Source organism: Cryptomeria japonica, chromosome 10 (assembly GCF_030272615.1).
Source record: "Cryptomeria japonica chromosome 10, Sugi_1.0, whole genome shotgun sequence".
Classification (NCBI taxonomy): Eukaryota; Viridiplantae; Streptophyta; class Pinopsida; order Cupressales; family Cupressaceae; genus Cryptomeria; species Cryptomeria japonica.
In genome coordinates this window covers 103,108,005-103,130,846 of record NC_081414.1, presented here as the reverse complement: position 1 = coordinate 103,130,846, position 22,842 = coordinate 103,108,005, and the positions used below count along the sequence as shown (strand labels likewise).

Genomic DNA, 22,842 nt, shown 5'->3' with positions numbered 1-22,842 from the left:
AGCCTTTTTATTTCTTCCACGTACTTTTCCTTTCTGACTTTCAGTACCCCTTTATTTAACAATTGTTTTAGAGTCTTCAAGCAATAACATTTTTTAAATTCAACCTTTCGTACCTTCAATATACTAAGGTATCCCGGGGTCTGTTTCTGCCGTGCACTTGGCCCTTTTTGATCTTCAGGATAGCTTGTTGCCTTTTCAGATGCCTCTAAATTTTTTCGCCCCCTCAGTTTCCTCTTTGTTGTACGAATACCTGATTTTTTCTTTGTTGTTCCCTTGCCATGCGTTTTGATTTCCTTCTACCTTTTATTTGGCCCTTTGTCAGCATCCTCGCTTCCTATGTTCCTCTTCACACCTAAGGAATCATCCTGGGACCTTACTCTTATCTCTGAATCGTGCAACCACATACATACGTGCGACATCCTCCTGTAGCATTCTTGAGCACAACACGTCCCCACATACTCTAGGTCCCATATTTTGTCAACCAACGGAGCTGGTCTCACCCCCTCATACTGCTCGTCAATGTAGCGGCCTTCGTACTGTTGATACCATTTTACTTTTTCTCCGTCAACCTCCGAAGGTCTTGCGGGGTTAGGGATCACCCGATATAACGAATTTGGTCTAGCTTCCAATTCCCCTGGATGGGCGACGATGATGAATAGGTCTTCCGTTTTCAGCACCATCTTTAAGCAGGGACCTAGAGTTGCCCCGTACTCCTCTAAGTCAAGTTCTTCCTCTCTATTTGCATTCTCGGCTTTCCTTCTGGCTTCAGCCTCTTCATCGATATCGTATGCTATGTACCCTTCTTGAAGACCCTCATATGGGGCCTGCTTCTTCCAATGTTTTTGAAATGCATACCCATACAGCTGGATCCCCAAAATACGGGTTTGTCAGGTGCTTGTGGGTCCCGGGAACCGCAACACCTTCCACCCGCTTCGGCACAAGCCGTTCTTCCATGGCTGCAAGAGGCTTTGCCCAATCTTCATCTCTCCAGTAGGGTTCTGCTTTCACCATCGGGTCTTCGTCGGTTTCCCTGCTTTGGCCAATGGTCTAGTTCCCTTTTGTAGCGTATCCTAGCATGTTGATCACGATCACAGGTTTGTTTCGTTCTTTGTAGACTTTCAGTTTTGAACCATTCACTGGGTCCCTGATTGGCTTGTTATCCAGAGTGGATAGCTTCACTGCCCCGTTCTTGCCGACCTATCTGATCTTATAGGGTCTGAGCCAACGAACTTTAAACTTCCCCGATCGGAGTTCGTTTCGGTCGTTATACTTCAAAACCAACTGCTCCGGTCGGAAGTTACCTGTCGTAGGTGCTTGTAATGCTAGCACTTCTGCCGTCGCTGCGCTACCTCCGTTGCCCATTGTGCCATCACCCTTCATTCGTCCAGTTTCACCAGGCTGTCCAGCCTTGCACTCAAGCTTTCTTCATCACCAAGTCTATTATCCACTGCTACCCGTAGGCTTGGTATGGTGTACTCGGCTGGTACCACTGCCTCCTGTCCGTACATGAGCTGGAATGGGGTATGCCCAGTAGTGACCTTGTAGGTTGTGCGGTAAGCCCACAGTGCGATTGGTAGCCTTTCCTCCCAGTCCTCCTTCTCCATCCCACACGACTTATAAATTATTGACACCAATACCTTGTGGGTTGCTTCTGCCTGTTCGTTAGCTCAGGGGTAGTACGGACTAGAGAGATTGTGAAAGATTTTGAACTCTACGGTCATGGTACAGATTACTTGGTTGACAAAGTGCACTCCCCTGTCACTGGTGATTTGAAGGGGTATCCCATACCTAGTGATGATCTGTTCATACAATAACCGTGTTGTACTCAGAGCTGTGTTATCTGGCAAGGCTCTGGCTTCTGCCCACTTAGTGAGGTATTCCGTAGCCACTACAATATATTTGCACCTGTGTATGCTACTCGGCTTCAAGGGTCCTACAAAGTCCAGACCCCACCGTTCAAATAGCTCCTGTGGTTGAGAGGGAAAGAGGGGCATGAAGTCCCGCTTGAGCGGCTTTCCTGCACGTTGGCAAGTGTCACACTCGACCACCCACTCCTAGGCGTCAGAGTGGGAGCATTTGGCCACCACAGACTGGCCATAAGTACTTTCCTCGCAGTGGTTGGAAATGGCTTCAACCAGTAATCCTGGTCGTCCTGGCCATTTGCCTCCCAAATGGTCACGCATGTCTTACAATGTCGTACGAGATCCTCCGACCCGTCGCCCATGAATCTTTGAAGCTTCTGTTTCTCTGGAGTGTGTGCCATTGTTTTTGTCCGGAGGGTTTTATGTAGCGCTTGGAAGTTATTATATGCCCGAAAGGTATTGTGTCTGGAAGGTACCGTATGCGTTTGACCTGGTTGGACCATTGTCCACAGGGCTTTGGTCACCCTCGCTCCTATAGTCCCTCCTTCTTGGGGTTTCTAGATCTGACCCTCCTATTTTGGTTCCCTCTGACAAGGACAAATTCTTGATGCCGGATAATGCTGTTTCAAAAATATTGGCGACCTCTTCATGCAGATCTCGTACCGCCTCCTCTCCTTGTTCAGAATACTCTAACGGGTTGCTCTGTGACTCGGCTCCAGAGTCTTCTTCACTTGACGTCGAGTGTAGGGCCTGGTCGGCTAGATCCTCCTCCGCTACGTCTGGAAGTGGCAGGTTCCTGGCAACTTCCTCCAACTCCTTCCACGTACACGACCTTTGTCTCTCCCGACTACGACTCCGACTCACACTTTGACTTTTGCTATGTTCCTCAAGGCTCTTTGAGTCAACAACTTCCCTTAGCCTTTGTCTCCGCTCGGCCTGTTCTTTTATGCAGAGAGATCTCCGTACAGTTCCCTCGTCTACTCCTTCGGTGGTAGTGGTACGTTTGTCTTTGTTTGGCCGTAGGGGCATTAAGTGCCAGGGGTACGACGTTGGCTTGTCTCCCTTTCCTCTTCCTCCCTACGTTTCCGCTCTTCGTACCTTTGGAGTACTTGTTGCCAATGGAGATCCCGTGCAGTTTCCTCCCTTCGGTCTTGGAGTGCAATCAGATTTCTGGCGAGCAACCTGTTGTGACCATTTCACACATCGCCCCATTAGAATGGGGACCCCCTCTTTTTTCGCTTTTGTTTTGTTTGTTCTTCTCTCTGCTTTTAGGGTTTTGAGTGAGTGAGTGGTCTGTCCGGACTAGGGCTAAACCTTGGGAGTTTCTTTTGGATTTTATTCAAGCCGAGTCCAGTCGAATTTTGAAAGTTGTTAAGCGTCCTCCCGAAGAATCGAGACGATTGAAATAGGGTAAGCCTTTCAGGGAAGTCAAGTGGGTCTTAGGTTAGGTTTAATCAAGGTTTTTTAGGGTAAAATCCAATTTTGACTAAGTGTTAGCATTTTGAAGGTGAAACTGCGTGTTCTTGCCTAGGTAAGTTTTGATCAAATTTTGGAAGTAAGATGATGCCTTAAACGGAGAAATCGCTCCTGACCCTCGTTGAGGGCCCAGGACGAAATTTATCCTAAGTGCAATTCCTCGTTTTTGATGGGCTTGCTAACTGGTTCCTGACCTCGAAAATGACCTGATTCTGCCTTGTGAAGTGATAGGAGACTTAAATTTTGAATAGTTTAGCCAGAAAGGGTAAAATCGCTCCTGACCCTCACTGAAGGTCCAGGGCGAAAATGTTATTTAAGGCATATTTGTCACTGACTTTTCTAATTTGTTTTGTGCAGGGTCTCCAGGAGGGATGATTGAACGTGGTTTGATGCTTTTGAAGATTTGAAGGCATGGAAATGATGAATTTTGAAGGCTAAGAGAAAAATCGCTCCTGACCCTCAGAGAGGGCCTAGAGCGAAAAATCGTATGGAGGTCATTTCTAGCCTTATTTGGTCGATTTGAGATGTCAAAGGCAGGGTGGAGGATGAAGTGAACATGATAAAGTATCTAGACTCGATTAAAGATGATGAGATGAAGGAGTTTTGCCCAGGAAAGGTAAAATCGCTCCTGACCCTCAGAGAGGGTCCAGAGCGAAATTTTCAAATGTGTAATTTTCTTGCAAGGACAAAGCGATTTTATGATTGAAATGAATGGAGAAGGGTGTGTTTTGCCCGTTGAAGATAATTTGGAGGGCTAACAAAAGATGGATAAGCTTGAATTTGCAAAATCGCTCTTGACCCTCAGTAAGGGCCCAGGGCGAAAAATCTAATATTGAGCCTTTCTCTCCAAGTTTGGACAAATCTAAGCCAAGGCACGAGTTTGGAATAATGTTTAATTTGCCTTGAAGTGAAAAGGGATCGTTAAGAGTAAGGATTTTGAAGGCAATTACAAAAATCGCTCCTAACCCTCAGTGAAGGCCTAGAGCGATTTTTCATGATTCTCTCCTTTGTTTGTGGAATTAAGACAAAATCTTGCTTGGATAGGAGGAGAACGTAATATGCTACGCCTTGAAGGTAATTTGAAGTTGAAGTGATCAAGAATTTGTGCAAAAAGACTCAAAGTCGCTCCTGACCCTCAGTGAAGGCCCAGGGCGAAATTTACAAAACCAACAACTTCCCTTCAAGATTGCGCTAAGGCAAGGTTGTGCTAAGGTGGAAGGGTCCTCCAAAACGTGATGAACAAGGATTTACCTCCAAAACTTGATGATCCTAGCCTAAATTGCAAAGGTCGCTCCTGACCCTCACTGGAGGCCCCAAGCGAAAATCTTTGGAGCACCTATTTTGCCGTACAAAAACAAATCAAACATGTATGGAATGGATGAAGGAGATCATCGCTTACCCCACAAGGAGAATTGACAATTAAAAGATGAAGGATTAAGAGCAAAATTGGAAAATCGCTCTTGACCCTCTCTAAGGGTCCAGGGCGAAAAGGTCCTAATACACTTTCCTCCTAAAGATCAAATTAAATCAAATTCAAAACTCCAATAAGAAATGCCATTTAAATGCCTAGATGAAGTTTTGGACAAGAAAAATGAGGAATGCAAGGCCTAAATTGAAAGTTCGCTCCTGACCCTTGCCAAGGGTCCAGGGCGAAGTTAGTAGCATTCTTTATTTTTACCATATTTGAGCATTGATATTCCTCGAATTCCTCAAAATTGCTCACTTCGAAGCCTTTGAAAAAATTAAAATTAAATTGGCATTAAATAAAGACATTTTGGCATTTAATAAATTATTTTTAAGCCTTAAAAATCGAACTTCTATCTTGGAGGCATTTAAAATTAATTTTTTATTAAATCAAAATTAAATATGAAGCGCTTAAGGTCTTATTTTTATTTATTTTGCCAAGTCGGCCCCTCCTTTTTGGAATTTTATTTATTTTTTAACCTCTTTTTGCCAAGTCGGCTTAGAGGGAGCAAAGGGGTGAGCGCTCTATATATTGGAGGTGTTTGTTCACAATTCAAATCATTCAATCATTGCTTCAAGTGCGAATTTGGAAGGCTGATTAAAAGTGCGAAATCTGGTTTGCTTGGAGCAATTTTCTTTCAAGTGTTGGAGGCTAGAAGGAGGTGGAGTTGATTCTTGTGAAGGCTAAAGGAGGCGCATTTTATTCAAGGGAGAACTTTGATCTACATTTTGCCTAGCGAAATTCACCTATTTTTGCATCATTTCTTAGAGTTAATACTCAAGAGGAGGTATGGCGAAATCATCTTGACACCATTGTTGAAGATTTGAATTTTGAACTTTTGTTTTGAGAAGTATAGGTGTTGATTGGTTAATTAGGAAATGATAACTCTAGACTTATCATGAGGTTTCCTAATTAATATCTTTAATCTTCCTTTTGAGTCTTGATTTCTGTGCTTCAAGATATATTACTAATTATGAAATGTTGTGTAGGTGTCAAGATGGTGACTCCAAAGGCAGGAGCATCTACTAGTCGTCCAGCTCTCATGAGGGAAGATCAGAAGAACGAGGAATTGGAGATCAGGATCGTGTCCAAATGGAGCAATATCGGAGATACCAACTTGGGAAACTTCAGTGTGAAGAAGTTTCGAGAGGTCCCCTACATTGGCAAGCCATCACCTGTCGCAAAGAGGATAATTGAAAGTGGCATCATCAAGGCGGCCGGTTTCCCTCCAGCAGTCCAGTGTCATGAGCTGATGATTGAGTGTGCCCGCCATTATGACTCACAATTGAGATCGATCGTATCCAAGGAAGGAAACACTTTGGCTTACCTTTCAGAGGAGGCTATAAGTGAGGCTCTCCATCTTCCAGAGCATAAAGATATGATTTACAAAAGTTTAGAAGGAGCCAAGTCAATGTATGAGGATGATCCCGACACTTGCTTGAATCTCATCAATAAGAATTGGTTGCTCAAAAGTCGTCCTCGCCTGAGCAAGATTCCCAACACACCACATAGGATCGACTTCCAGGAGGAGTACAGAGATTTGATAACTTTGCTCAATTGAGTTACAGGGGCTCCTCAAGCCTTCTACTTCGAAAAGTGGATGTTCTACTTCATTCAAGTGATTGTCCAAGGGAAAGGAACGATTCATTGGGCTAGAATTATTAGCCATTGTCTAGATGTGCAGTTGAGAAGGCTAAGACCTACTAAATCATTCCACATGAGCTCATATGTCATATATGCCCTGATCAGGAGTTTCGAATATGCAGGGCTACCTCACAGAGGAGTGATCGGAAGAGGACCCGGAGAGGTGAGAGTTTGTGACTCTTATGTTCATTTGCATCATCCTCCTAGAGGTGACTACAAGTTAGTCAATGACACCTTCACGATGAACATCACTAGGATATTGCAAGGTGGGATTCATAATCGACTATCTCTGGATGCACAAGAACTTGTGAAGAAGTATGGTGCATGGTTCATCCAGTTTCAAAAGTTTACATATATCAGAATTCATGGGTGTCCTTCACCTCCCTACATGTTGCCGAGGTATCCGACAGATAGGATAGTGCTACTTGAGGTGACTAGACAGTTGGCAGCTTATGCAAAGGCATCCAAACACAAGCATGGACATGGAGTTCTCGTGCCTATCATATTGGGGAATTCAGTTGAGGTATGTCCTAATACTCAAGCCTTGGAGGATGCAGAGAAGGAATTGGCTTTATATTCATTCACATTCTTTGCCTCGAGGGAGAATTTTGATCCTCATGGTTATATGGAGGAGACAGTTGGTAAGAAGTACAAACACGAATTTCAGGTAGAGGACTTTTGGATGAATCTCTCAAGTGATTTAGAGGTTAAAAGAAAGATGCATTCCAGGCTACCCTTAGATCTTATCAAGAAATGCAAAGTTTATAGGGTAGCTGATCAAGCACAGGATAGCGGTAGACATCTCCAGTCATCTTATGACAGAGAAGACAAAGCAGTGAAGATAGATTGGAATGAACCTGAGGTTTTGGACTTGAGAGCTTTGATGGCTCCAGTTTTGTCATGTACTCGCAGATGGGTGGATGTACAACATCAGAAGCTAAGAGAGCAGAACATACCAATGACTTTTACTTTGGAGGAAAGACCAGAAGGAGGAGGAGCGAGCGTAAGTGAAGACAATTCTCATCCTAGAGGCGCAAAGAGGAAAGAAAGACCTGAGAAAAGAGAACTCTCCAAGAAGAAACAAGAGGCCAATCGAGATCGCCCATCAGGCACATCTTCTCGACATGGAAAGAAGGCAAGTCAAGCTGAAGGTCAAGAGAAGATGGTACTTGAGATTGATGAATCTATGGAGTCCATGATACAGAATGATAAGCCAGAGAGGGGACAAACACCTCAACATTCATCAAGTCAATCTCCCCAAGTTGATGAGCTACATGAAGAGAAGAATGATGATGAAGCGACATCTCCTCTCCGAGAAGATGAACCATTGCCTAAAGAAATACAAGTTAGAGAGACGAGATCCGCCATTCCAGATTGGTTGAAAGAGAGACTGACAAGGGTGATTGTGATTGAAGATGAAGAAGATGTAATTGACTTAGAGAGCCTTATAGGAAATTCTCAAGAAGTAACAGAAAAGAGGAAGGCCACCAAGATGTCCAAGGTGATCAGAGATGAGACAGGATCCAGGAAATTGCAGATAGCTACACCAGTAGTGGACAAGTATGAAGGTGAAATTCTTGCAGAAGAGTATGATGTAGAAACATTTGAACTTGGTCCGCTCACTACTGAACAGGCAATGGATGAGGCAACTGATTCATTTAAAGCACTTAAAGACAAACTTAAGGAAGAGATGGAAAAAAATACGAAGCTGGAGAGAGAGGTCGGTGCTTGGAGAGGCTATTTTAGTCATCTCAATCAACCCTTGAGACGTCAGGATCCAGCAGTGTCTCCTGTGCAAGCACTTCCCCTTGAATCAGTTGGCGAGGCAGAAAGAGTCAAGAGCTTGGTTTAGCTTATGAGCTCTTGGATTGACAAATCTCACACGATAGCTGTTGAATTTACAACAAGAATGATGAAAACAATCCACCGAGCTATCCGGGTCCTTGAGATCGTCCACAACCTAATGATAACTGTAGCCGCTTTCGCTCACACTAGAGATGTTATCATTCCTGTTCTGCAAGTAATCAGGCAAACACCAAGGAAGATCCTAGCACAAGAAAAGATAATGGATGGAGGAGCTCATAACCTACTTCAGTGGTCAACCCTACTCCAGATGAAACAAGTTCTTTTCGAGGACATCAGCACCAAATGCAATCAAGTTGAAGGTGTCATCCATCCAATTCAGGATAAGGTGTTTTAAGTGTTGTGTACCATTCTTGGTAGGAGGATCGAAGTTGAGACGGATGTGGACCTCCAAGAGTTGGAAGAAAGAGTCAAAGTCATCTTTTGCAAAGATGAGAATGTCATCACGGATGAGCAACGGGATCTAATGTTCGCTACTATGCTCCTGATTGAGAAGATCAAAGAACTCGAACCTGGATGGGAAACAACTCTTCTCACTGCCTTTGATCGGGTTATCCACTTGGAGGAACGCATGAAGAATCTTCCTAAGATTCCCATTGTTGAAGTTGAAGGAATTGTGTCCAGATTCGTTGCATATGCTAAGAAAGAACATTGGAAAGGGAACAAGGTTCTAGAAGAAAGGTTGTTATAGAATGATGTGGCATCTTAATTATCATTGGTCTATGTTTCCTCGACTTTTGTGCCAATTAAATATTTGGCTATGCATTTAATAATGTTCATCTAAAAGGGGAACTTTTTGTAACAAACCCTAATTAGGGTTTAGGTGTCAGAATCTCAGCCGTTGATCTTCTTTTGATCTGGGCCATTCATTGTAATTGAGGATGCTATATATACCCTCACTCATTTTCATTTTGTCATTAGAAATTAGATATGAAGGAGATAGATAATAGTTAGAGCTTTGGAGAGAAGAAAGTTATTTTGTAGCAAGATTGAGTAGTGAAGAAAGAATTTCGAACAATTGTTGTCTATTTTGGCTTTGAGATCAATAAAATATTGAAGTTATGGTGTTTTATTGCAATTCTTGTGGCTATCTTCATGGTTGTTTACTTTCTTGAATCATTCTTAGTCGAAGTAGTATTTAAGTTCGAAGGACTAAGTGTTGCGCTTGATTTTTGGTGAGATTCACGTTCCAAACCACTAGCTTCTTACTGATTGTAAGAACGCCTTGTGTGGTCAACTGGAGATATTTAGATTGCTTGAACCTTCAATCATTATTTGAACTATTGATATGTATCTTTATGGTAGTATCTATAATTCTTGATGATTTGAAAATCACTAATCACCTTAGAAGATCGCACCAATTCCAGTAAAGTTGTAATTCCTTGGCAATACTGAAATTGGTAGAATCTTACCAAGTCTAGCCTACATTGAGTCACTCTTAGGATTAGATTAGAATTCATCTCTTGCAAACCCTATCTTTTGATCTTTTTTGAGAATTTGTTAGTATTAGGAAAATTCCTGTTCCTGCAGTCAAGTAAGAGTAACACAGACCAGCTTTCAAAGTGCGTAAGACCCCTTGAAGAAACAACATTCACAACGACCACTGGTGCTTATCCACACGTAGAGATCCTACAGCAAAGAACCTTGAAGTCACCCTGATTGATCCTTTTTGCGATATCTTCAGCATTCAGAGGCTTTATTCAAGAGAGGATAAGGTACCCTTGGGTATTTTATTCTGTGTTTGATAGTGTACAAAATACACGTCAACACAACCTTGGAATACTTCCGAGCAGATCAAAGATGAGAGTGCTGACGGTGAGTTCACCACGTACCGTGCTTTCAGAGACGGCTCTCTCCTGAGCCTCCCTTTGCACGTACTGCATGACCGACATGTCCCACAACTCTACCAAGTCTGTCGTCAATTGATCCTCTCGTGCCTCTTCCGTGGTACTTTCTTTGTGTGTGTCACTGTCTACGACAGTTATTTGCTGGTTGAATGGCTGACCCATTAATTCCTTCTGCCTGCAGCCATAGTTATCTCCAGGTTTGTTCAGGCAACGACGCCAAAATGTTTAGTCCTGTCAGGCAAAGCAGTTGGTTTTGTGGCATGAATTCAAGCAGCTCTGAAGGAAACCCATGTCAATGCAATCAAAAGAATATTGAAAATTTCAAGGGGACTATGGATTTCGGATTGTGGTATCCAAGAGATGAAGATTTCACCCTTACAACATATATGGATGCGGATTGTGTAGGCAGTGTTGTTGACACGAAGAGCACTAGCAGAGGAGCATTCTATCTTGACAATTGCCTTGTATCTTGGTTAAGCAAGAAACAAGCATTAGTTTCACTATCCACAACAAAGGCTAAATATATTGCAGCAGCAACTTGTTGTACTTAGGTTCTATGAATAAAACAAACATTGAAATATATTAAAGTTGACTATGAGAATCCCATCCCTATACTTTGTGATAGTACGAGTGCCATCAACATATTAAAGAACCCAATTATGCACTCTAGGACAGAGCATATTTCGATCAAGTATCATTTCTTGAGGGAGCAAGTACTGGAGCCACAAGTAAAGCTGGAGTACGTTGCTAGAGAGGAACAAATTGCAGATATTTTCATGAAGCCTCTTCCAAAAGAGACTTTTGAGTACCTAAGGGACAAATTTAGAGTGATGTCACTCTCATCCATTCACTAAGTTTTCAAGAGAAGCATGTGTTCAGGGGGAGCTATTCATTGTCTTATTCAGTTAGCCCTAGACACCTTTTGCCATTGATGTCAAAGGGGGAGTATTCAATCATAGGGAGAAGTTTTGCTGCATTCCAAGATTATTTTTTTACAGGGTGCCATCAATGACAAAGGGGGAGATTGCTGGAAATTATTGTCATTGATTTCAAAGGGCATAGTTGGGAGGAAGTTAAATATATTAATTTGCATAATCATCTTTACATGGGCTGACCCATGCTTGGAAGGAATTATATTAAAATAAAATAAAAGCATGCTGGCCAAGTTTCAGCTTTTGGTGCTCCTCCTTGGCATTCAATTTCCAAACAATTTAGTTTACATGTGGGCTGACCCCCCTCAATAGTGTTGTCCATCATTAAGGAGGTTTAATTATTTTCTTAAGGCATTTTTAGCGTGTCCCAAGATGGGATGACTTCTTGGAGTGTAGCACCCAGCTTTGGGCAAAGGTGTTAGTATGTGGTGACTGATCATGCTGTTGGGCTTAAATTTTGGTGACTTTGTCAATTGTGGTTTCCCCCTAAATCAATTAATGGTGGAGTGTAGGGGTGTAGAGCCCTTCCTACGGGCCTTGGGGGTTGATATCCCCCCGATGGGGGCTCGGGGGTAGAGCACACGGTAGGGGTCTGCGGGAAACGTGCCCAATGGAGGCTGCTAGAGGCAGTACCCATGAAAAAAATTGCCCATTATTTAATAAAGGAGTTGGCTATTGTTATGGCATGTAAACAGAGCTTTGGAAATCGCCAAAAATGCTTGATAAATAAGTGGTTGTGTAATATGAAAGATCATTAGATTGTAATTTGCTCTTTGATGGATAATAAAATAAAGTGGACGATTGTTTCTTTGTGGATGTAGCTCACATTGGATGAACCACATTAAATCTGTGTGTTATTGGGAATTGTTACTTTTGCCTCTTTTATTTTGCATTGTATTTAACATTGTTTATTGCTCTGGTCTCCCTAAACCCTAACAACTGGTATTTGAGCTGTGTGGTTCAGTCATTTGGCAGGAAATTTCAGATTCGAGTGGGAGCAATGACAGAAGGAGGCAAGCTTAAGGTTGAGAAGTTAAATGGCCAAAACTATTAGCTATGGAAGATGCAAATGGAAGATTATCTATCTTAGAAGGCTCCTTACTTACCATTGGGTGGAAAAGAAAATAAGCCGATGACTATGATAGATCCACTATGGGAGATTATCAATAGAAAGGCACTAGGAACAATGCGGTTGTGCCTGACAGTGTTGGTAGCTTTCAATATAGCAAAAGAAACGACGGTGGACTTGATGGGGGCGTTAGACAAACTGTATGAAAAACCCTCGGATTCTGATAAGGTATTTCTTATGAAATATTTATTTAATATGAAGATACTAGAAGGTGGGTCTATTGGTGATCATTTGAATGAGTTTAACACGGTCACTAGTCAGCTAAGTTCTTTTGATGATGAGGTTAGGGATCTCTTGATTTTGTGCTCATTTGCCAGAAAGATGGAATAGCTTGGTCATGGCTATAAGTAATTCCGTCTTTGGTTCAAAAAGTTTGGTGATGTTGTTGGTCTTATCCTTAGGAAATGTGACAAAAAAGTAGAAGTGAGACATTAGGTAATGCTTCAAATGACTATCGAGAATAGGGAAGATAGTGGGAAAGAGGAAAGAGCCCAACAAACCATAGAAATCTAAGAAGGGTAGATCCGAATCTAGGGTGAAGTTGGAGTTTTGGCATTGTGGGAAGAAAGGACATCTAAAGAAAGATTATTGGTCTCGAAAGGGAAAATAAGGGGTAGTAGGTTTAATTCTCTCTTTAGATAATATTACCGATTCTTGGGTGTTAGGTTTAGGGGCTTTATTTCATCCCACACTAAAAAATATTTTCTAGACTATGTTCAAGGTGATTTTGGATGTGTTTATTTGGGTGAACCATGCAAAATTGTTGGAAAGGGCAATATATAGATAAAATATTCAAATGGAAACTAATGGTTGTTGAAAGAGGTGAGCCATGTTCTTTATTTAAGGAGAAATCTAATCTTAGCAGGACAACTGGGAAGTGAAGGTTGCATAGTTACATCTATAGACAATTCGTGGAAGGTCAGTAAAAGCTCGTTGATAATAGAAAAAGGGGAAAAGGTAGGTACATTCTATTTATGTATTGGTAATTTTGATTTTTCTATTTCCCTAGCTTCCACAGGAATAGATACAACATCATGGCACAATAGGCTTGGGCACATGAATGAGAAGGGGATGAAGATTTTCCATTCAAGGAATTTATTACCAAATTTTAAGCAAGTTGATTTAGATTTTTGTGAAAAGTGTGTTTAGGGAAAACAAAAGAGAGTTTGATTTCTCAGAGTTGTGAAGGAAAAGAAAAGTGAAAAGTTAGAGCTTGTACATTCAGTTTTTATGGGGACCAGCTCAGGTATCATCTCTTTGTGGCTCTTTTTATTATGTTACCTTTATTGAAGATGCAACTAGAAAAACTTGGGTGTATTTCATTCCTAGAAAATTTGATGTGTTTGACACTTTTAAGAAATCGAAATTTTTGGTTGAAAATGAGACATGAAATAAGTTGAAGTGTCTCAGATCAGGTAATGGAGGTGAATACCGCAACAAAGAGTTTGATAGTTACTGTTCATACCATGGGATTCATAGACAGAAGATGGTTGAAGGAACACCACAAGAAATTGGTGTGTCTGAAAGGATGAATAGAACAATCATAGAGCATGCAAAGGAGTATGGGATTGCATGCATGATTGCCATTATAATTTTGGTGAGATGTTGTGGATACTGCTGTTTACTCAATAAACAAAAGGCCTTCAAGTTCCTTAGATGGCGATATTCTAGAGGAGGCATGGATGGGTAAAAAGGTAAACTACACATTTCCGAAGTTTTTGGTTGTGAAGCATTTGTCCATATTGACATAGAAAATAGAACAAAGCTTGAGACAAAATCCAAAAAGTGTACTTTTATACAGTGCTTGATGAAATCCCATAAATTATAGTTTTAGTGGGGCCAAAAAATCAAAATATTAAACAACTAGAACAACAAGTACCTCAAACTCCTGCAAGAAGATCTACTAGGATAAGTAGAACCCTTGAATGACACTCTCGTTGATTATATTATGTATCATTGACTAATTTTGGTGAACCTGAAAGTTTGCCAAGGCAATTCAGGTAGAAACAAGAAAGAAGTGGGAGGAAGGAATGATAGAGGAGATGGACTCTTTGAAGCAAAACCACACTTGGGGACTAAGTTCAATTGCTTGAAGGCAAAAGGGCATTGCAAATAAATGGGTTTATAGGCTAAAGGAAGAACATGGAGACAAGAAAAGATATAAGGTTAGACTTGTGGTAAAAGGTTTTGCACAAAAAAAAGGTATTGATTTTGATGAAATATGTTCTCTTGTTAAAATTACTTCAATTCAAACTATTCTAAGTCTTGTGGCTACAAAAGACTTGCATTTTGAACAATTAGATGTAAAGATGACTGTTCTCCTTTGAGATTTGGAGGAAAAGATTTATATGTAGCATCCATAGGGATATGAGGTCAAAGGTAAGGAAGACTTAGTGTGCAGGTTAAAGAAGAGCTTATATGGCCTAAAGCAAGCACCCAAACAATGGTATTTGAAATTTGATAGTTTTATCGCTGAACAAGGTTACAACATATGTTATTATGATCATTGTGTTTATTTTAAGAGATTGGATAATTGTAGCTATATTATCCTGTTACTATATGTTGATGACATTCTTGTTGCCAAATCTAATATGCAACTTAAGTAGAAACTAGCAAAGTCATTTTCTATAAAGGATTTGGGTGCAGCAAAACAAATTCTTGGTATGAGAATAACTAGAGATAGGAAAACTCACACATTAACATTGTCTCCAAGTGACTGCATAGAGGCGTTGAAAAGATTTTAGATGCAGGATGCAACACCAATTTGTACACCTTTGCCTAGTCATTTTAACTTGACTAAGGAGATGTGTCACAAGACATAAGAGGAGATGGACTACATGTCCAAGGTTCCACTCTCTCTCCCCGATAGCCAGGATTCTCCATCCACTGGGTATAGAGGCCGGTAATATGATTGGAGTTCCATTTGCCGGTGCTTACTACGGTGCCCCACCCCGCATTAATAATATTAGTTGAGTAATATGATTGACCCAGTTAGTGCACTGGAATAGATCATTTGTCGACAACGTAATAATACATACCGCAACGGAACGGAGTAGAGGGTATGGCGGATCAAACTCGGGCTTCTACCAAGGCTGGGCTTAATGGGAGCGACGACTACCGGGAGGGAAGGGCAATCGAAAGGCTATGTCAGGTGCACCTATAGGAATTAGAACGAACCAATTCCCAAATCCAGTTGGCAACTTGATGTTTGCCATGGTGTGTACAAGGCTAGATATTGCACATGCAGTGGGAGTTGTGAATAGTTATATGAACAATCCTAGAAAAGAGCATTGGAATGCAATCAAGTGGATTCTCAAGTATTTGAGAGGTACTACGACTTAGGCATTATGGTTTAGAGGTTCCAACTCTACTCTATAGGGATATGCTGATTCAAATCTGGTAGGAGATATTGATAGCAGGAGGAGCACCATAGGATGTCTTTATTGTAGGTGGAACAACAGTTGGTTGGATTTCATGATTACAAAAGGTTGTTGCACTTTCAACAATAGAAGTAGAGTATGATGTTGCTACAAAGGCTAGTAAGGAGATGATTTGGTTACAAAGGTTTATGGAGGAATTGGGCAAGTAGCGGGAGAATAGCAGGTTGTATAGTGATAGTTAGAGTGCCATTTATCTTACAAAAACCTTTACCCTTCACTCCAAGACAAAACATATACAGATCAAGTACTATTTCATACGATCAATTTCAGAGGATAGACAGTTGAAGTTGGAAAATATACTAGTCAGAATCTTGCAGATATGTTAAACAAGGCAGTAACTTGAGAGAAACTAATTTTTTGCTCATTCTTTGTTGGCCTTCAAGAATGATAATTGTGGAAATCAGAAACAAGCCAAGTTCAGGTTTGTCAATCTAGTGGAAGCTATAGGTGTAGGGGTATTCATCCAAGATTAGTCTCCAAGTCGGAGATTGTTGGCATGTGGCGACTGATCATGCTGGTAGGCTTAAATTTGGGTAAATTTGTTAGCCATAATTGCCCCCCAAATCAATCGATAGGGGAGTGCAGGGGGGTTAGAGCCCTTTTGCAAGGCCTAGGGGGTGATATCCCCTTAGCAAGGGCTCAGGGGTGGAGCCCACCATATAGGTTTGGGGGCAGTGCCCCTAGACGGGGGATTGGGGGTAGTGCTTTCAAAGCAAAAAATGCCCATTATTTGATAATGGAGTCGGCTATTGTTTTGGCATGTAAATGGAGCTTTGTAAATCGCCAAAAAGGCTCTATAAATAAGTGTCTATGTAATGTAAAAGATCATTAGATTTTAATTTGCTCTTCACTAGATAATAAAAAAAGTAGATGACCATTTCTCTTTGGATGTAGCCCACATTGGGTAAACCACGTTAAATCTGTGTGTTATTGAGAATTGTTATTTTTGCCTCTTTTATTTTGCATTATATTTAATATTGCTTATTGCTTCAATCTGCCTAAACCCTAACAAAAGGATTGTAAACAAAAATAATAATAACTATTATATCTGCCTTGACCTACCTCTTAGGTAGAAGCGCCCATCCTTGGGCAAGGGAGTTTTTAAATTATAAAATCTTTTATAATGCTGGCCGACCTGTTTTGGTGAGTTGCAACTTTTGGTTAAGAGTTCGTTTTGGAAGGTTATAGAAGATGGTTGTGGGCTATTTCATCAACAATTCATTGAATATTTTTTGTATTTTTATAGCTGAATAAGAGAAAATTTAAGGGCAGAATTTGAGGTTATTAGTGTGCATGAAGGGCAGAATTAAGAAGAGGTTACATGCTAGACATATTTCGCAGATTTGTCATTGATGTCAAAAAGAGCAGATTATTCAAACAAATTCATAGATGACAAATAGATGAAAAACACGAAACATAGACAACAGAACAAACTTAAATAACAAATATAGATGATCGAGCAAGAGAATGATATTTCAGTCACAGTAATATTGCTCATCCGTTGAAGGCCTCTGATGATCCAATGAAGGCATCTGATATTTCAGTGGAAATTATTTTAAATTGAGAAGGATCTGACATATAGTTCTTCTATTGATTCATCCCCCCCCTCTCAGTAGAAGATTTGTGTTCTACAATTGGTATCAGAGCCTGGTCCTTGAAAAGGCTTTAGCAGCTAAGTTAGATCTTGGATAGAGAACACATGGCTTGTCTAGAAGGATCCTCTTCAAATGAAGCCTCTTTATTTGATGGTTCTAATCATGCACTTTGGAGTATTAGAATGGAAAGTTATTTGTTATGTAATCCCTACAACTCTGAAAGATCCCCAGCCAGGTTATACTGAATGTTTTTGATTCTTATGCTGCTGTTTAGAGGTTTTAAGACTGATTTGTTGAGGGTTTTTGCTTGGGTTTATTACCAGTAGATTGCATAGGGTTTAATCATGAACCAATGTCAATTAACCAACACTTTCGAAAGCAAAAATGTAGGAATATAATTGATTGTTTATTAATTTCAGAATTCTGATTTAGGAGTTGCAATATAATAATTTACAGATTCAAGATTTCTACTACACTAGGACAACAAAGTTGCATACCAGGAATCCAACACCTAGCCTGGAGTGGGTTTTATCGAAGAAAATCAGAATAACATGAACTATGAGCTCCCAACTGGCAAAGATAGCTGCAAATGGTTTTATTCCCTTCTACAACAATTCTCAAAAAGAAATATTGAAGGACTACTGAGTCCCACACCTGGCTCCTAGGCTGGATTATTCAATTTACTGACAAAAACAACAATCTGAATCAAAATCAGCTCCCGTAGCCTTCTGAAATCATCAATTTTCTATGAGATGATGCCAAAAATGAAGTTCATACAAGATCCAACCCCAATCTGAGCTGGTATGGCCAATACTTGCAACTTGGGGCTTGCTGAAAGGTACGGGCAGTAAGAGGTTGCACTGGAATGCTGATGTATGCTGATAAAAAGCCCTGATCTGCAATTATATTCTGATATCTTACTGCTGTAACCAACTCTGAGTGCAAATCAGCCTGTAATGAAGTCTAATGATGCCCAAATGAAGACCCTATGTAGATCTTCCCCAATAGTGAATTGGGTTTCCATCCAATTCACAATTTCTTCAAGGGTTTTCGTCCTTAAAGAACCTGATTTGCTGCTGAACTTGTTCCAGCTTCAAATTCCCAAAATGCTCCTGTAAAAATGAATGAACGGATGAGCAATTGGCTGCCCCCCATGTTACTTTGTTCTCTCAAAACTCTAATTTGATTTTAGGGTTGACTTTCCATTATTTTCACTCTCTAATAAAGTCTTTATTTGATTTAAAATCAAATTATTTCCTCCTCTCAGAGGTACGATCCACTTAGGCTCCTTTTATTAATAAACTTAAGTTGCTTTTAAAAACAACTTAACTCAGGTCTCCTAGGCTTCATGACTCAAGGGGGGCCCCATGCTAGTTATTTTATTAAAATAATACAAAGTAACTTTATTATTTATTTATTTCATCAATTTATTTAAGACATTAGAGTCATGATTTAAATATTCCATTTTATTCCAAAAATCATCATCTGGACTCCAAATTGAAATCTAAGTGCTGACACCAGTCAGATGATATCCAAATATAGCAGGTGAATTGGCAATGTCCTCCTAGAAAATAGGGATTCTCCTAAAAGGTATGAGACTGTCTCCAATCAACTGAAAATGCTCATAGGGGCTCTAGCTCTACTCCAAAGTCCTTCGGGTGGTCAACTAGTAAATTGACAGACTTTCCTAAAAAATAGGAGATGGTCTCAAATCATCCGGAATGGTTCGTAGACACCCCAAGACCAACTCTCAGTCATTCCCTAAAAAATAGGGATCCCTCCTAAAAAATAGGAACCGCTCTGAACATCTAAAATGGCTTTTAAAGTCCCTACGCAACTCCACAAGCCTCAGTATGGGTCCCCGCTCCACTCCACTGGCCTACGGAAACCTGATGATAGGCCAATCCTAGCTCAATTGCTTGTCACCTAGGGAGGGGACATTACAAACTCCTCCAACTAATAAGGTAGGAAAAAGGCACCATGAGAATAATGCAAAGGCAAAGAATGCAATTTGGCCTGGCTAATTCAGAATTTGTCAAAGTCATGCATTGTCAAATTGCTAAAGACATATGGGACAAACTAAAGAGTATTTATGAAGGTGATGCCAAAGTAAAGTTAGAAGTTACAAACATATAAGGAAAAGTTTGAAGGCTTAAAGATGAAAGAAGAGCAAACTGCTGATTATCTTATCAGAGTTGATGAGATAGTGAATGCAATTAAAGGTCTTGGAGAAGACAAAAGATTTTGTGGTTGTTTAGAAGGTTTTGAAATCTTTGCCTTCAAGATATGATTCTAAACTTTCTACAATTGAAGAAGCTAGAGATCTTGATAAACTTACGGTTGATGATCTGCATGGCATTTTCATAGTATATGAGATGAGAATGGTTGATGAAGATTCATTTAAAAGAGAAGCTGCATTTAAGGCTGCAAAGAAAGTGAAGGAGATAAGTTGTGAATCAGATTGTTAGGAAACTTAAAAAGTGTTTTTTGGAGTGGTGAGCGAAACAATCAGACTTATTGAGTTTTTAGTGAGTATTTGTCAACCAATTGGGAAAGTATTGTGAAAAAATTAACACCTAGAACTGCGAGTTAATCTTGCAAAAACTCATTGATAGAAAAATTGCTCTAGTACTTGATGACTTGGTGGGTCAGCAAACTAGCGAGCATATCTACAAACAAGTTACAAAAATTTAAATTTAAAAAACGAATAAGACTCAAATAACAGAGTGAATGCTGTTGCAAAAAAATGAAAATAATTTATGAATTAAAAACATTGCTAAATTAACTTTTTAAGAATTTAATAATAAATTAGGAATTTTTAACCTTACTGTTGACCACCAATCATTGTCAAAGATTTTTTGTTTCACATTTTTTCCTTTAGTTTTGCTTTCCATTGACCATCTACCCCACTTTTAATTAACCATTATTAATTGTAGAGGTTCTTGCACCTCAAACAGCCTTCCTAACAAAATGGAGTTGCTGGCATATCTAGTATCAAAGTCCTAAACAAAGCAAGTGAGATGTGGATGTTGTAAAGAACATTTGTATGTTTCTAGCTTTTGCCACCATTGCTTTTACCAGTCTATCTTCCCAATGTCTTTCAATGTGTTGTTCAGCACATGAACATGTGGTCTAGAAAATTTTCTTGTAAGCATCCTCCACTATTAAGCCTACTAACTTACATGCATGAGTGAATCAGTCATCTTTTGTGCAACATTAGATGTCCCAATTTCTATTATGACATTCTTCAAAATTTGAAATTGGAAGTTTGCATCCTTCTTTAAGAAAATAAGAGCCAATTAAACATGTGAATGATATTGATGAGTGTTTGATGTCTAATATTGGTCCACCCATCTATGATGAATAAGTTAGCAATAGAAGATTTGAACACCTCTCATGAATGCATATTAAACATTTTTGCGACACTATTAGCCCTTTCCCCTTTGACCCCATTATCTATGGTTTGGGTATGCAATGACATACTAGGTTGCATAGTTTGTATTGACTTTTTTTAATTTCTTGCCTCCCTCTCCATGTGCAACCTAATCACCTTGGCCTTCTCAATGAGGGTTATTTTTTCAAACCTTTTGCCCTTAGTCCACTTATGAACAAAAGATGAGAATAAACTCTTGTACAACTGCCCCTTATAGTTGCACACCTTGGCCTTCTCAATGAGGGTTATTTTTTCAAACCTTTTGCCCTTAGTCCACTTATGAACAAAAGATGAGAATAAACTCTTGTACAACTGCCCCTTATAGTTGCACAAATGATATGGGCATACTATACTCTCCCTTGAATTTCTTTTTTCTCGTCTTTGTCTATGGCTGTTGCATGTTGTAATTTTATTTATTTATTTGGATTAAATGGGCATTCTACATAGGTTTTGAGGAGTTTAGAAGGGCATCCGAATGGGTTGCTTATTTTTTGTTTGTTGAAAATTCAAAATACAGTTGCAAGTGCAATGATAAATAATATATAAAAAAAACCCTAGTGTGTCTAGAACTTAATGCAAGGAAAATGAACAAATAAAAAATGGATAGTAAATTCACATCAAATCAGCCATCCCCAAAAAGTTTCCTTTTTTTTGTTTTTGAAATCAGTTATGGTTTGGGTATGCTTCCTAACTGTCTCTGCATTCTTGAAACGTCTTCAATAGGGAATGGGCCAAAATATATAGGGGAGGCATCCTTGGGATAGCTAAAAAATTTCAAATAAAAAAGGCTTTGTTCTTTTAGCAAGCATCCCAAGCACATACAAATTGTTGAAGAATTGGGGATACAAAATGCACATTAATTAGGTATTTACATGTGGATATTTGCAATTAGGGAGGATATTTACAAGGTTTGATATCAGTATGAGTGAATATCATCAACTTTACTCCCTCTACTTATATGACTAGCACTGACCACTCTTGGACTGTTTTGGAGGTTCTATTTAAGCTAATTTTATTTCTTTTCATTAGAGTTGCCCATTTAAAACTCGATTGGTACGTGTGTTGATTTTAGTCTCACTCTTGAGATAATTCTTGTTATTGTAGGGGAAAATTTTGAATAGTTACTTTTATAACATTTTAACCTTTGTAAATGGGAAGGCAATACCTCAATGCTATCTCTCCTCTATTTCATAATGATGTCCACATGCTAGAGGTTGACTACCATGATAAATAGTTGTCTTGAAAGTTGATAGGGTATAAGTTTTTCTTTCTTCGTCTGTCAATTTATCCTACGTCTTGAAATTGCTTTTGATTCTTGGTTAATTGTGTGGATCTTTTCAAGCTGTCTTGCTTGGTTCAAGTACAAATCATTAATTTTCATAATAAAGTTAATTCCCAATCGCTGAAATGGTCATATATGGCAAACAACAAAAGTAAATTTCACCATTCACTTACAATGATCTATTTATCCATTTGACAGGTAAAAAACACAAGTCCCATCAAGATTACATGGACAAAGCAGAAAAAGCTCGGAGAGAAAGGCTTTCAACAAGCTCCTCCTCTAGAACCTGAAATCGAATATACAAATTTGATTTCATTTGCTGGATCTCTTTTTGTTAATTGTGAGATTTACTTAAGTAAAGGCTCAGGCACATAGGGTGATCATGCAATTTTGTGTTCCTTGCTGTTACCTCTAATCTGTGTAGTTCTAAGCTGACTGAGGTGAATAAAAATGATTTAAGAGACTTATGTATGCATTTTAGAAACTATTGCATGCAAGAATGTTGGATTGTAGTTTCTTCCAATCATTTATATGTTAGTTTCAGATCTAGTTATTGTTTTCCCCTTAAGTTTTTTAATGGATAAGAAACGTCCATGCTATATGTTGGGTTAAAAAGAAATCAATCAGGTTTGAATCCTATTTAAACCAATTTAGATGTTTTTATTAGTTTCCTCCTCATTAATTATCGGAAGCTATAAACTACATGTTGGTATATGCTTTTTATGCTAGTCCTTTGTCCAGTGCAAATATTTGCATATGTTGGGTATTTTCTTTTTCTCTTCATTTGAACCTTTTAGAACGTAAAACATTTTGGATATTACAGCTATTTCTACCTATTATTTCTGTGGTTTCTATCTAGATTAATACCCTAATG

The 22,842-nt window shown here is 39.6% G+C and overlaps 1 protein-coding gene across 1 annotated transcript in view; it reads left to right on the top strand.

Moving 5' to 3' along the window:
* The window catches only part of LOC131072571 (uncharacterized), a 64,204-nt gene extending 41,687 nt beyond the window's left edge, over window positions 1-22,517 (top strand). Inside the window, exon 2 of the mRNA XM_058008756.2 lies at window positions 22,167-22,517. Coding sequence (XP_057864739.1) covers window positions 22,167-22,258 — 92 coding nt within the window. The 3' untranslated portion in view covers window positions 22,259-22,517. The remainder of the gene's footprint in view (window positions 1-22,166) is intronic.
* The last annotated feature ends 325 nt before the right edge of the window (window positions 22,518-22,842 follow it).